At 38.0% G+C, this 14,943-nt stretch overlaps 1 protein-coding gene across 2 annotated transcripts; it reads right to left on the reverse strand.

Moving 5' to 3' along the window:
• Window positions 1-1,478: 1,478 nt before the first annotated feature.
• Window positions 1,479-12,553, reverse strand: LOC144641395 (E3 ubiquitin-protein ligase MIB2-like). Of its 2 annotated transcripts, XM_078500411.1 has the most exons (12): window positions 12,474-12,553; window positions 12,058-12,337; window positions 9,709-9,880; window positions 8,851-9,088; window positions 8,254-8,448; window positions 7,509-7,613; window positions 7,028-7,132; window positions 6,326-6,494; window positions 6,079-6,209; window positions 5,194-5,301; window positions 4,158-4,198; window positions 1,479-2,127 (listed from the first exon to the last, which is right to left on the reverse strand). In XM_078500411.1, the coding sequence occupies exons 2-12, from the start codon at window positions 12,281-12,283 to the stop codon at window positions 1,905-1,907; spliced, it is 1,713 nt and encodes a 570-aa protein (XP_078356537.1). In that variant the 5' UTR covers window positions 12,284-12,337; window positions 12,474-12,553; the 3' UTR covers window positions 1,479-1,904. The 2 variants fall into 2 exon arrangements, with proteins under 2 accessions (XP_078356537.1, XP_078356538.1); XM_078500412.1 differs by lacking the exon at window positions 12,474-12,553 and having other exon boundaries at window positions 12,058-12,401.
• Between the last annotated feature and the right edge of the window lie 2,390 nt (window positions 12,554-14,943).

A 14,943-nucleotide genomic window follows, 5' to 3' on the forward strand; every position in this document is an offset into this window, starting at 1 on the left:
TGGTTGAGGTCACACTTAGACTTTTTTTGTGGTTAAGGGCTTTTACTAAAGTAAAAAAAGTAAACAAAAGTTAACTATGGTAAACTGTGCTTGTTGACTTTTACATTTTCCAGATGGCTTCTTGTCCAAATGATGTCAATCAAACTGCAATTTGATGACTAAAACAAATATGCTCAGACATTCCACTTTCACTCGCTTGTCGCCTGATTCAGAACGCGTGGTCCTTACGATTATTGTTCTTCTTCTATTAATCGCTGCTATCCAGAAAGCTCAGAGATTCAGATTTATTGTCCTGAACATGTATTTTCTTCTGAACAGACGACGGCACGACTTACCCACTGCTTACCACTGCTCTCCTCGCAAGGCGAATATGCTGAGAAGACAAGCTTCTGCGCGGCGAAGAAGAGCGGGCATTTGTCAGACATATTTTCAGCGAATTTTTTATGACAACTGAAATAAAAGATCTAGCGTTGCTTCTGTGTTGATCCGAACACAAGAATAAAGCACGTAAATGAAAATGGCGCAACCATTTCAAGGTTCCGGAGCTTTAAGACATTTCATGTCAAAACTTAGACAATCCATTACTTAAATAAACAAAGTTTAGATAAACGCGCGATAAACCATGCCTTGTCAGGTCGTTTTACTATAGTAAACTTTGCTTTCATCCTGCCGCCGTTGCTATCGCGACAGACTACGATTACATTTACCATAGTAAACTGAAAAAAGCCGGTCACACTACAAATTGGCTTAACTATAGTAAACTTGACTTTACTATAGTAAAAAAAGCACTAGTGTGACCTCAACCATTAAGGACCGTTCTCATTTTTACAATAACTGAACGAATACTCGCGCGCTGATTGGCTAATTTTTATTGACCTTTGTCAATAAGAGTACAGACGCATGAAACTCGTTGCTGACGCAATCAGCGAACGTTTTGTCAAACTTTTCAACACTGATTTAGCGCTGCATTTTTGATGAGGCGAAAATTATACCACAAAACTATAAGTCTTCAATGAGGAAGTCATTAAAATTTATCAGTTAAACTTAAGATACCATTGCATTCTGAGGGCAAAAAGATGAGGATGTTCATTGAGGATTCAGACCTAAAAATGAGCGGTGAACGTGAATATTAACGGCTCGTGGATCTACAACACTTTGAAAATGTTATGACGCAATTTATCATCAATAACAGGACAGACGCATAAAAAACTGATTCAATTTGATTCGTTTCAACTGGTCATTCAAAGTTCAACAACTGTGAGACAGGGATCGAGTTGTCGAGTTAATTCTACGTCCTCTCTGCAACAATTTGCCAACTGCGCTTTCTTCTCTTTCTTTGATACGGCGGGCGGCACTGTAGGTCATTACTGAATTTATTTTTACGTATCATTTTGAGGCTTCAGCTGGTTAAAATATAAGAGCAAAACGAATTCTTATAGTTTTGTTAAACTATCAATAGTAATGAAGCTTAATTCAGGCCTAACATTCCATTTCGCGAAATTTTCCAACGACTCGTTCACATATTCTTTGATAGGTCAGATCAGCCAAACACGGTTTACCATTATAATTATGCGGTAATAAATAATAAAGATGGTAAATTTTAAGCTCGGCGATAAACGATGAAGATGAAATGTTTATTATGTCACGAGCGTGGGACAACGAAAAAATCTGAGTCCCCGACGGGAATCGAACCCATGGCCTCCCTGATACCGGTTGGGCGCTGTTGGAAATATGGTATATAATTATCCTGGTAGAATTATGAGAGGCACCACTTGGTGCGAAAAGGTTGGCTTACAGACAGGCTACCAAAATGATTTTTTTACACGTTTTCGAAGATGCACCGGCACAGGCCTCGAACCTATGGTTTTCCGCCCACCAGTCGGACGCTCTTGCCTAGCACTGAGCTATACAAATTCCGTGTAAGCATTCATTGGACTCTGACGTTGTAAGCGCCAACAAACCTGTAGATTAACATCACACTCGGGGCACTGTGTTAGGATCCGTACGGCCATTTCATTATCTCTTTTCACTGCCAAATGCAATGCCGTACTTCCATTGTTGCCATGCTGTACATTTGGGTTGAAACCTTTCTCTAGTAAAAGCTTCAGTGCTTCACCGCTTTGGTCCCTGAATTAAACAGACACGGTCATTAGTAAAAAAAATGAATATCTTGTCGCGGCCTTTTTTTAATAATACTTGAGAAGCATAAAAACGTAAAAAGGAAATTCGGGCTCCCACGGGATTTAAACCCATGACCTTGGCGTTTATCGCTGTTAACGATCCTCCACAAAGTTTATAAAGCCACTCTGGCGATTGGTAGCAAGATGAATTGTGGGTTTATATGTCCGAGAAAGTGGCAAATAGACAGAGATGAAAATGAAGAGACGTTGCTTGCTGTTGCGTTGCAATTTAAGCAGTACATAATCGTTTCTTCAGTCCTGCTGAAGGGCTACAAAGGGATAATTACTTCCCAGAACTGAAACCAAGTTCTTCTAAATTTCAGGCACTTAATTTTTAAACCTTATTCCCTTATATACAACGTTAACGAAATAATGAACAGTTGTGAGCCACGGCATAAAAGCTGGGGAAAAGCAAAGTCATTTATTTTTAAAGCGCGAGGAACGGTTTTCCGATCTCCCGAGCCCTCGACTAAAAAATCAAACATTAAAAAATCGAAAACTTAAGGTGGCTTTAAAACCGCTCCGGAGAAATGATTTTTACTTTTCAAAAAAGTTGTACCTTAACATGCTGATCATTATTCAATAAAAGATGGGGGGGAGGGGGGGTCATCGGAGTCGTTTTTAAGTTATAAGCACTAAAAGCGAAATCAGGTTAAACACAGGTTATACCGTTGCTGTGGTTATCAGTGATGTCAAGAAAATAACCACATATGTTTATCAATGATTGGGCATTTGCTTGATACCATTTTTAGGCGGTGACGCCTATATGTTATCGCCCGGTGGACGGCCGTGTGAGGAACGTGTGAAGTGTGAGAGATTACTCCAACCGAGTAGCACTGGGAACTAGGCACTTTGTTGTTTACTCAGTTTCGGTACGCCATCTTTGATTGTCAATGAGTATGAATCAACTTTAAGAGCATCCATCGGCAAAACGCGTTTGATTTCTAACGTACAGTTAAACGGAGTTTTGGGGTCAGGGGAGAATGATGTACTGGATAATTGTGAGCTCGCTTAAAGAACTTTTTTACCGTTGTACGTGTATTCGAAGTCGGCATACGTGATAGCAGACTAAGTTGACTTATGTTGAATTTGACGAGTGAAGACCGGTAAGTGTCATAACTTTTGAAACCTTTCCAAAAGGGAGACCGATGGCAGCAGTATCTTGATTAGATTGCAAAGGTGAGCTATCTGAGATCATTGTTTGCTTTGACGTGCATTGTTGTCGATAATATTTAACTTTTCCCTTCGCGACTCGCCATCTTCCTTTTACTGCTTTTCATAATATTTATTCGGGTATTTATCTCAAGCCATTAAAAATAACACAGTGACGGTATCCGTATTCCTATTTGTACGAGAAGCCAGAGTTCAGAAAAAAACTTCTACCCTATTGCTGATTTAGCTGATCTAAAATGTTTTGTTTGATAAGTTGCATAAATGCATGTAAGTGATTCTAGTAAGCGGTGTTAACTTCATTACATTTCAGACCATTTCAATACGGAAATGTCACACAATCTTCAGTATCGTATCAGTGTGGAAATCAATCCTGGGCCTTTCTGTTGCTAAATGACGAAGTTCATAATGATTTAATGTATTTATCTTATCATACTGTAGGTTTGTAATGTATTGGAGGTTCGTTTTGTAGTCAAGGCAAAAAAAAAATTAAAATGAATAAGAAAAATGCAATTTTCTGGGATCATTGTAAAGCGTCATCGCCTGTGCATGCATGTGTGCGTGCCGGTTATTGTAGTGGTAACTGATAAATGCTTGAAGCGCTAACCAATCAAAGTACGAGAGCTGGAAAGGACGGAAAGTGCTGGAAACTGTTGTGAGCCTCCTTAAGGGTAACTGGTTCCACATAATTATGAGAAGTCATACATTTAAAGGAGTTTTTCAAAGAGGTTAGTATGAGGTTTACAAGGCGTTACACTGAACTGCTACGTAAGCAAAAATTGCTTTTTTAGTGTGTAACAAACTCACTCGTAAGTGGAATGGTGTATAGCTGTATATCCCTGAAGGTCCTGCATGTTAAAAATACAAACCACTGTTAAGTATCATTTTACAATAACTAAGCGCATTATCACATGCTCATTGGCTGAGAGCCATGGTCGATGGAAGTTTAGACCATGACAATGACGTAACCTGAAACGCAACGCAAGGCAACTTTCAGATAACTTGAGAATTTGTCGGGACTTTTCCAAAAGACGGAGAGCGAAATTCCACAGTTTCAACAGAAAAATAGAGTGATCTTGCGAGCGGTCACGCGTGCGTGCGATGTCGCGCTTATTTCACATTCAACTCCCCGTACATTTTTGGTGTTATTTTGGTGAAAAAATCGACAAATTGAACATATTTTTCCATTGCCTATACTCTTTCACAGACTATAGAAATTACGCAATAAGATATCTAAACTTTGCAATAAAATTAGTTGAAGTCGTTTCTATGGTCTATTGATCCTATTTATTTACGTGATGGTTACATTTTTGAGTCGCACTTTTTGGTTGGAAAAATTTCACCGATTTCTCCGAATGTTTGCATCCTAAATAAAAAATGTTCGAATTTAAAGAAAATGTCCTTTGTTTTTCAGTGAGAGTAAAATCTTTTGCGATATAAACATCTTTTCAAAATCTAGTTTTTACCAAAAATGTCCATAATTTTAAAACCCGACGACATATTTCTCCCAAACTTTATCAAATAAGCCTCAGAGCTCTCAAGTTTTGTTACATGACAATCCTGACCATGCAACTCGCTGCACAAAATGCTGGTTAAATTTTGTCTAAAAATGCTATGCTAATACGTTCATGTCAACTGACGCACAAGTAGCGGGACAGTGCAGCCAAACTATCGGTCATCTGAAAGGATTATGATCCCCAAAACCTTATCAAAAAGAAAGTAAGGAATCAGAAACCTACAGCAAATACAAGCAGCGCAACACTCTACAACGTCATTTGTAGCATGCCTTCTTTTCTTGCTAATACTTTTAAATCATTATACAACAAAATTAAAAACTAGTTACCAGCGTGTTTCTACTCGCTCCTCTGTCTAGTAACTCTCTTATAACATCACAGTGTCCTTGGTGACAAGCTGTATGAAGTGCTGTATGGCCACCCTCCAATTCGTCGATCTGTAAAGTAAAACAACAATATTGCTGTAGAAATTTACTTGTTCTATCCTGCTGTCGTTTTGAGGAATCGATTATTATATTAGAGGTCCATCACAAGAACAGTGCGTTTTTAAAGCGTCTTTGTCGCGGCTAAGTTCAATTTATGCGTTAAGACGTGACACGTGAAGTAACAAGCATAAAGATAGAAAAAGGATAAGCCTCAACCCAAGTAGCCCATACTTACCGGGACTTATCCCGGTTTCTACCGACCGACCCCCCCCCCCCCCCCCCACCAGATGGGATGCTAGTGAATTGCAGGGTAACCCCGCAGAATTAGTTCACCGTTACCCATTTATACTCCTGGGCGGAGAGAGGCACTGTAAGAGTAAAGTGTCTTGCCCAAGAACACAGCACAGTGACCCCGGTCAGCGTTCAAACCGGACCGTTCAATCCGGAGTCTAGCGCGCCAGCCATAGGGTCACCGCGCCTCCCACAAAGTTAGAAGCATGGCTATTTGTTAAAATTAAATATGAATCAGGGCTTTCTTAAACTCTATCTAAATGTCGTTTAAAAATAATAAATTCCTGTGGTCCTTTAAAATTCTTGAAATCGTAGCCGGAACTGGCCATTCGTGCATTATTAAGCGCAATTTATAATCATTTTTTCTTGTTCCAAAATCAGTGTCATGTCATTGTTCACTTATTGTCGCTTTGGTGTTTTAAAATTTACTTGAGTACATGATTTTAAAGTACTGCTCATAGAAACAGTATTTGTCGTTAATTAGATATAAAAAAATACCGCTTCTGGATGAGCATTGAGGATTTCTCTGACTCTTGAGAGTTGGTTTGTTTTAGCAGCATTCACAAGACTAAGACTTCCTTGTTGCATGGCACGATGTAAAAAAAGATCTCTGAAGAGACCGAATAAACCTGTGGAAAGAAAAAAAAAAGTGAAGAAAAAAACAGTAAATAGTTTTAAAAACTGTCAAACGGTTAATAGAAAACGATACTTCACTTTATTATTATTTTTTAATGAGGTTCTTTACCTAATGGATCTTCACCGCTTGCATCATCGCTCCCCGGGCTCTGACCGGGTTCTGGTTCAGTGACATATGTCACAGCAGCTGGATTCATCATCCATTTGTCGCCTTCCACAGATACAACAAGGTCACCGCTACCATCGACCTCAAGCACCTTACCAGTGCGACCAAGGATCTGGAAATGAAAGATAGATTGCCAGATAGCTCATAAGGACTCTTACTTATAATGCTCGCGAAAGGAAGAGAGGAGAATTAGGATTTAGTCTTGGGCTTATACAACTTCGTAAGGGTTATGTGTGGGCTGACTACAACAGGGGGGAGTTCATAAACGTAGTTGGGGTTTATTGGCGGCATTAAAACATCGTTCGGAGTTGAGCTGGCAGGAGACGACCTCAATGCTCTGATGAGTGATAAATCAGGTAAGAGTGCCACGATGATTAAACATTTTTACCTGCCCTTAATTTGCAAACTTTTTTAACTGCATACACTGTATAATTTATATTTGAAACAAAAATGATCCAAGAGAACGTCGGTAAGTATATTATGGAAAAGTCATTGTTGACAAGCGTAGTTTGCCAAATGACACGTATACGCTTACGCTTTTAAGTTAATGTAGTTTGTGTGTGCTTTCTCGCGTTGAAAAGAGAGAAACAACCACAAGCAAACAGACAGACAAACAAAATAGCAAAAATCGTCGTGAAAGCTTACTGAGATCATTGTTTCATTCCAGCCTCCATGACCCTCTTGGAGTTCTTTAACCAAATTCTTGTCACTTTTGATTATGACATCATCACCACGCTTAAATTCTTGCATCTGTGTTAAATAGAAACAGAATTAAATTATTTTTTCTAACATCTGTGCAATGATTACCAGCTATTATCTTTTAATCCGTAAAAATCGTAAAATGTATTGCTACTTGTGCATTTCTCTTCACTATTCTTGGCTTAACCTAAAGACTTGCATCGACTCCACATTAATATGTTATATCAATAACCATTCTTTTGTCAATTTTCGTCCAACATTTTCAAACTTTGTACACTATGAAACTGTAATTAAAAATTAGCGGGAAAAAAAAGCCTTTGTTGCTTTCCAACAAATTAAATGGGCTGTGTTTGGAAAAGCTAATAATAAGAATATAACAATTGAAATGTTTCAACTATCGACAACTACGTGCAAAGGTTTACTCAACCTTTGTTAACACCGCTGGATTGTAACGCCATCTTCTGTCGGGGTATTCCACAATGACATCACCATTTGCAGTGAAATCTTGTACGACACCAACTTTCCCAATAAACTGTATACATAAGAAATGAAATACAAAGGCTTCTTTAACTAAACTGAACTGTTAAGTTGTCTTTAGGTGTGAGCTCTAGCAACGGATCCAAAGTTCTAACTACGGATCATAAGTATATTTTTCTTTTATGCCACTTTCGGACCACCGCAGTACCAATCTCACAGACTCTAAATTTCTTGCTTCGGCTCACATTTAAATACATTGAATTTGCATCAGATCACGACATCGTTACTTATACAGGAAGAGAATGCTGTTGAAAGAAACCAGTTCCTCCCCAATACAAATCAATTTCTCACATAGTCCAAAGCAAGGCTTCAAGAATAAGCACTGATATTGATCCGTGGAATTCCTTGCGGCTGCTTACATCACCATAAATTATTCTTCATACTTCTTAAATGCTTTCATTTGTCATGAATTAATTTATCTCAGTCAGATTTGCAGGAGATATCCAGCCTCAAAAGATGATTTCCGCAACAGACTTATAGGCTAACCATAAGAGAGTGTCTGCTTTAAAATAAGCCTTGTTTTGCCTTCACCTTTTCATGTTGTAAATGTTCTCTTTTCCTTTTTTTTTTTTTTCCTTTTTTGCCTAATTGACAACAACAACAACGACAATAACAACAACAACGAGCAAACGGACCTTCTCCATGTCTGCGTTCCACCCTCCATGACCAGCGGATAGCTCCTGGAGCTTTTCTTTTGTCAGCTGCTGCACACATACTTTGTCACCAGTTGTGAACCCACTTTGAGACTTTTTAAACTCCACTTTCAGAGGGGATAGGTGATCTCTGTAGTAAAATCCCCCGACTGCAGGCTCGATACACTTGAGATCAACCTTGTTGGAGGAATGGTGATTTAGTAACGAATACGTAGTAATCTTGGCTAACAAGTTTTGCCTTTACTGCTGCAGAAACGATCTAAACAAAAAGGGTCTTGGTAGGCAAACGTTTAGGGTTAAGGCACTTACTACTTGAAAAGGAGACCGCTTTACTCTGAACAGAAATCCGGCAAATTGAACTGTATCTCAACTGTATCTGTATTTTTTTCCGAAGTTAAGTACGATCTTTTTGCTCTACTTTACTTAAACCTCTTGTTGTTTCCAGTGTTAAACCTCTTTAATGGTTCATATAATAAACAATTTTTCGTTATCATTAGCTAGTTAATTGCATTTTTGTAGTTTCAGTGACATCGGAAAGGAAATGTAATTAAGCAAAATTAACTGAAAAGAAAAGCGTACTTTTCCATTTGTTCCAAGTCTATAAAGATTCCCTTTTGGTCCTTTCTTCCATGTCACGCGAACAGCATCATTCTTGGAATCGTCACTCCAGCCTGTGATCTCAGTAACCTCGCCTTCCATTTCAGGGCCTTCATCCGTTGCTTTCCACTCCCAATCTGGTCCTCTGACCACCTTGGCTCCCTTGAACATTCCACGCGCTTCAAGTTTAATGGACCCTTGTCTTGTTCCAACAGCAACGCTATAATATTTACCCCAAGCATAGTTATATCGCAAATGAAGACAATCGCACATGTACAACTGAAATTGCGTTTACCAACATCAACAAGTTTTTTGCCAACAAAGACAAAAACAACAATATCAGTAGGAGTTATATTTATAAATTATATGTTTTGTTGTCATATTACACAGCGACAATCCCTCTTTACTTATAAGTACATGTTTTGTTTACCAAAGGAGTCAAATAAAACATCTGTGGTATTACAACTAAAGTTTTATTTTATTAAAGGACAATTTTAAAGAAGGGCTTTTCGAAAACGTTGACATTGTCACTGTCATGGGAAACTCATAAATTAAGTGTTGTTGCGTCTTTAAGGGACGCTGGTTGACTTCATGTTTGATTTAACATTGTATTAGAATTTACCATTTTTAGTATAAAAATACAAAGATTTTCCTTTCGAGTAGAGAGTAGCTTTTGCACGGCTCTTGTTACGCGAATGCAAGAGAGAGAATAAAGACAGATTACCTTCGTGGAGTCTACTGAATAAGTCTAGGTAGTAAATACCCCTAGTGGACATGGCAAGGGTTATTAACGAGTAATGCACAGTAAAGGCAAATAATTTTATTATCTTAAAAACTTACCCTTTCCCGCGACTCTTGTCGATACGTTCAAAAGCATGATCCATATCATGGACATCTGCCATGTAACACATGGTACAGAGATCATAATTTGGACAGTTTAAGCAGTGCCAGCGGAAACCCACGAGAGGATCTTGATCACATCCATCACAACGAATATGCACATGCCTCACCCCTGGAAAGGACAGGCAAAGCACTTTAGACGTCAATGCTATATTATTAATCAGATTCAAAAAGGCTTGTTATATCTGGTTATTTTTTTATAGGAGCGGGGCCTGCAGTTTTAATGACACCGTGTCACAGTGAAATACTTGAATTGAAATGAAATGAAATGAATGAATGCAATGAAATGAAATACTTTATTACAGTGTCTGAGGTATTTAGCTTAAAAAAACTAATTGTGGACACTATTTACATTATTATATATCTAAGCTATTTTAAGTTAAAATATTTACACTTAAATTCTAAGAAAAAGAAAAAAAGAACCGTACTACATAGATAAATAGATAAATAAATGAATAAAAAATAAATGACAATAGAATATAAAATTTTATAATAAAAGTAGGTGAAAGATAAAAATTGCAGTTAAGGATTAAAAATTTAAAATTTAAAAATGTATATCGGCTAGCTGCATATGTCACATTTACACTCAGTTTGTATAAGACGTGTGAGGTCTTTTCTCCCAATACTGTTTTTAAAACTCGCGACATTAGGTTTTTCTCTATCACTGTAGTCTAGTTTGTTTCATAGATAAGGCCCGAAATATCGTAAAGAATGTTTTCCATAATGCATAGATTTTTTAAATCGAGGTCTAAAATGTTTCTTCAGTGCTTGTTACAGCGTTACCAGTAGCAGGTTGTATGCATAAGCGCGTGTTAAGGCGGGTTTACAAGGGAAATTTTTGTGTAAATTTTTATGTGACAAATATATTTGTTCATGGAGACGGCACAACAATTATTTGTCTGCAGTCCAAAGTTAAGTGCGCCAGCAATGACCTTGGATGGCAGAGATACGCATAGAAATACACGCACAGTGCCCCGTACGTGACGACCTTTTTGTCACACAAAATTGCCACAAAAAATTGACCAATTTTTCGGATCTACATGCACGAGCAAATAAAATTTGTCACATAAAAATTGCCACATAAAAATTGTTCGCGTTATTAAACTGAAAATAAATTCGGCTTTCTGTATTTTTGTACGGTTCTAAACGTGCGAACACGCATGAACGGGATAAAGTGGGTAAGTACACGGCAGCATAAACTACACTACGCGGAAGAAGCGTAAGAATATATGACGGACAAAATTTGCCTCCTTTGGCACGACATATACATGCAGTCACAAATAATTTTCAAATAGTGTCGAATGTAAAGCGGGATATTATTCAAATTACAGAACTTGTTACGCATACAGTCGAAGCTCTCTTAACGGACACTCTCGTAAGCGGGCAGCTCTACTTACGGCCACCTTGTTAGAAACCCCGGTTTTACTCCCATACAAACTCTGTATTTTTACATTCTCGTAAGCGGACTTTCCCGTAAGCGGCCGCGGAAACTTTCCGAGATAACGACTTAGACTTTTTGTTTGTTTTTAAGCTCTCGTAAGCGGACACCGCAAAGAAAATCATATAAAAAACCTCTGTACAACTTCACATCGCCGTTCGTCACAATGATTTTACTGTAATTACAGTACCATATTTTAGTGCTTGTTTTGTCGTCATCAGACGTCCGGTTACATTTCGAAACACCACCGTAACATGCATATTACCATTATGTTAGCTGGGCAAGCTCCCGTACGCGGCCATCTATCCCCTACACCTCTAGTGGCCGCTTACAAGAACCATTCTCGTAAGTGGCCAGCTTTTTTCGCGTCCCGAGGGTGTTCGCTTATGAGAGCTTCGACTGTACGCATATATGTTTTTGTCGATGGCTTGTATTAACATATTTAGTCTATAATTGTGCCGATAAAACAGTGATAAAGCAAGCTGTTCGAAAGTATCCTGGTTGATTACACCACCATTAAAATAAGACATCGATCGGCAGATATCTCATAAATAATCAATAATTTTCAGTATTTTGTCTGCACTGTAATATATGCTTGCAGTGCATTTTATTTGGCTATAACTACAAACTCTACGAACGCAGATTTAACGAAACCACCGAAACGAAACGAAACCTAACAAAGAAAAGCTAATCGAAATTAAATCAAACCGGAGTAAAAGCTAACCGTTTCGTTTTTATTCGGGGATTTCGTTTTGTTTTGTTTTGGGTTTTAGCATATTTTACTTCTAGCTTTCAAGCGACGAGTTTTGAATAAGACAGCCACATGTATTAAATAAAAAAATAGAATTCACCTTGATCTGTACTATCAAACACACGAAGATCGTGTTTTCCATCGACTCCAGCTCTGTAATTCGCCTTAGTTCCGCAATCCCACTGAACCCATACAAGCTGTTCGGTGAAAGGTGACTTCTTGTCTTGACCGATTTGAACCACTGTTCCTACACATCCTTCGCCTCCATCCTGGTTCTTCCATTTCCAATCTCGTCCACGAACAACTCGTGTTCCCAATAAATCCATTGCTATAGGCACTCAGTGGTCCTTTTATAATTACAAGCTCTGCCAAATCGATATCTTTGTACGAGAAATATTAACAAGAACAGTTTGTTACTTCCGGTATCAGTAAGCGACTGATAACATAAAATATTCTATACATGCAAATATTCACTTCAACACAAGACAATTTTGCTTCTTCGAATTCACAACGCACCACCGAAATCAGTTGACGATTTAAATGTCGAAAATGCTTCAACAGCGTTTAAAAGTGCCCTGAAAATGCTTATGCCAGTAGATTTCCTAGAATTGAAACATGGACACGCGGGGATTCCCCGAGATAGTAATCCGAATTTTGATTGGTTAATTTCAGTATTACATCATTTTTTTATTTGCAGGTCACGGCATGATACTTTCGACTGGATGGATTATCTGCCTCACTGCATTTTCAATCAAGGAAAAAGCAATGTTCATAAATTAAGTGAAACCGGACGCATTGCAAATACAATTGAATTGCAAATGAAGAGGGAAGGAATATTAATAAATCGATTCTTATGAATTACTAAAAAAATGAACACAACATAATTTTGTCAACGGTCCGATTGCGTGACATTCTTTGTTTGTGTGAGCATCTTTCAAGGCTAGCAGGTGGGTGACCGTAGGACATAAGGAAACACGGCCGAAGCTCTCCAAAGCAACCGCTATGGAAATAAAAAAAGTTCGTATAGTTGACTAGAGCTGGTCGTTTCGACCACATACTGAAACAACAGAAACTAGTCGCCTTCCAGTGCTTTTATAATTAACATAAAGCTTTATACCTTAGTCGTCTTTATCTCACGATAACACTATTTCTCTGGCCGTAATGTCTCCAACTCAAGACCTTTATCATCGAATGTAATAAGGACGTTGTTTTATTGTGGTAAATCTTTTCAAGTAGCGTAAGCGTTGACTAATACCCGGGGTATCCAATCGAACAAAATCAACCCAAAAATCAATCAAACCTTATCGAACAACAATCATCGATTCAAACATCTTCTTTGCTGTGAGTTCGGTTGTCGAACCAATCGAACCAATCAAACCCAACCGAGCTCAGTCGATTTGATTGTGTTCGAAATCCGTCTCATGCAAGATAAGTAAAACACGCAGGGCTAATCAGAGGGAGCATGCAGCGTACAAAATGTCCGCAACAAACAGACAGAAGTTCGAAAGTTCGATTGACTTCGTACTGTCGACTGTTCGGTAATCGAACTTTTGATTTTGATCGATTGACCAAATTTTATTGTGAGTTTGATTATGTTCGATAACCGAATTCAATAGAAAGATTGGTGTTTGATTGGGTTCGATTAACGTGTGAATGAATTGCTTGCAAAAGCTTCAAAAAACTGATGACTACTCGGTAATGGTAGACGTCGCTCACGGGAGAGGTATAGCTTTCGAGAGCTTTATTTTAACCTCAAGGTGTGAGTAACCATTCAAACGGGGTTTCACGATGGGTGTCGTTACTAGAGCTTGTCTCCGGAATAGGGGGTCTCCTATATGAAAGAAGCGGAGATGCTCGTGGGAAATTTTGAAGAGAACCCCTAAATCCCTAAGTAAGGACCAATCTGAAAGTGACTCAAGCTTTTCTTGACCCTATATGATACCAAAAAAATAAGCCGAATGTAATTTTTATTTGTATAATTCGTCGTGAGCAGCCCTAGGCTAAACCTATATTGTTAAAATACTGCCGGAAAACCCTAAGCGAGACCAAAAATCCGAAATTTACACCCCTAACGAAAAGCATCCCCGCCTTTCATATGCGAGTCCTCCCAGGGAGCTGGTCTCGCAAGGAGAGCTTTGACTCTACATTCATGTGCGCTTTGCCGGTTAAAATTCTTATTTTACGATTACCTATTTATTTCAGTTTTAAAGCAAAGATATAAATAAATGTTTAAGCCAGACAAATAAATGCAAAGATAATCTTTATACAGACAAGGCGAATAAAAAATCAATTCTACAAGCATTTTGTCGTTTGATAACACATTAAATAATTAAAAAAAAATCAATTAAACTACTTACATTGAGCCCGGTTGTGTAAGCATATGTCACTACAAAGGGTTTCTTTTGAAACTTATTTTAATTTTCTTATTGTTATTTTTTTAGATTTTATTCATTTATTTCATTCAATAGTCTATTTATATGAACTTGCATTTGCAGCAAGGGGACCTGGATTACAATACATGTAATTGCGGCTATATATTTAATGCATAACACATTTATAATACTTGCTACTCTATGTACACATTTGTATACAATGACACATCACTTACACTTACACTTATCCTCATCGAGCCCATGAGGACTCTTGAGGCCGGACAATGACACATCACTAATGTCAAATTACATACCTTACGATATATATTATGCACAATTATATTCTGAATATACATAAAATTAATTTAGTAACATTTCTTCGGAAGTAGGTAAGGAGGATAAAATTTCAGGATTTTTGCTTGACCTTCTTCATTTGTGTGGGGCGAGTTGTGACTTGGCATAAACCAGATATTGTTTTCAATGTTTTCTTTTTTTTTTTTCACCGTAATGGTCATATACTTTGTCTTTATGGGTTTTAAGTAAAAGCTTAGTAAGGGAATTTCCTTTTTTTTAGCATTACGCCAGAGGCTGATATGTAAGACAAAGATAATGTC

The sequence above is a fragment of the Oculina patagonica genome, unplaced genomic scaffold, assembly GCF_052425735.1.
Source record: "Oculina patagonica isolate OP01 unplaced genomic scaffold, crgOcupat unplaced90, whole genome shotgun sequence".
NCBI classification, from domain to species: domain Eukaryota; kingdom Metazoa; phylum Cnidaria; class Anthozoa; order Scleractinia; family Oculinidae; genus Oculina; species Oculina patagonica.

Coding starts and splice junctions, on each gene's coding strand:
- LOC144641395 (XM_078500411.1), bottom strand. CDS start 12,283: ATGGATTTATTGGGAACACGAGTTGTTCGTGGACGAGATTGGAAATGG. Junction 9,881..12,057: donor GTTTGATAGTACAGATCAAG/GTGAATTCTATT, acceptor TGTCCTTTCCAG/GGGTGAGGCATGTGCATATT. Junction 2,128..4,157: donor ATACACCATTCCACTTACGA/GTGAGTTTGTTA, acceptor TGTTTAATTCAG/GGACCAAAGCGGTGAAGCAC.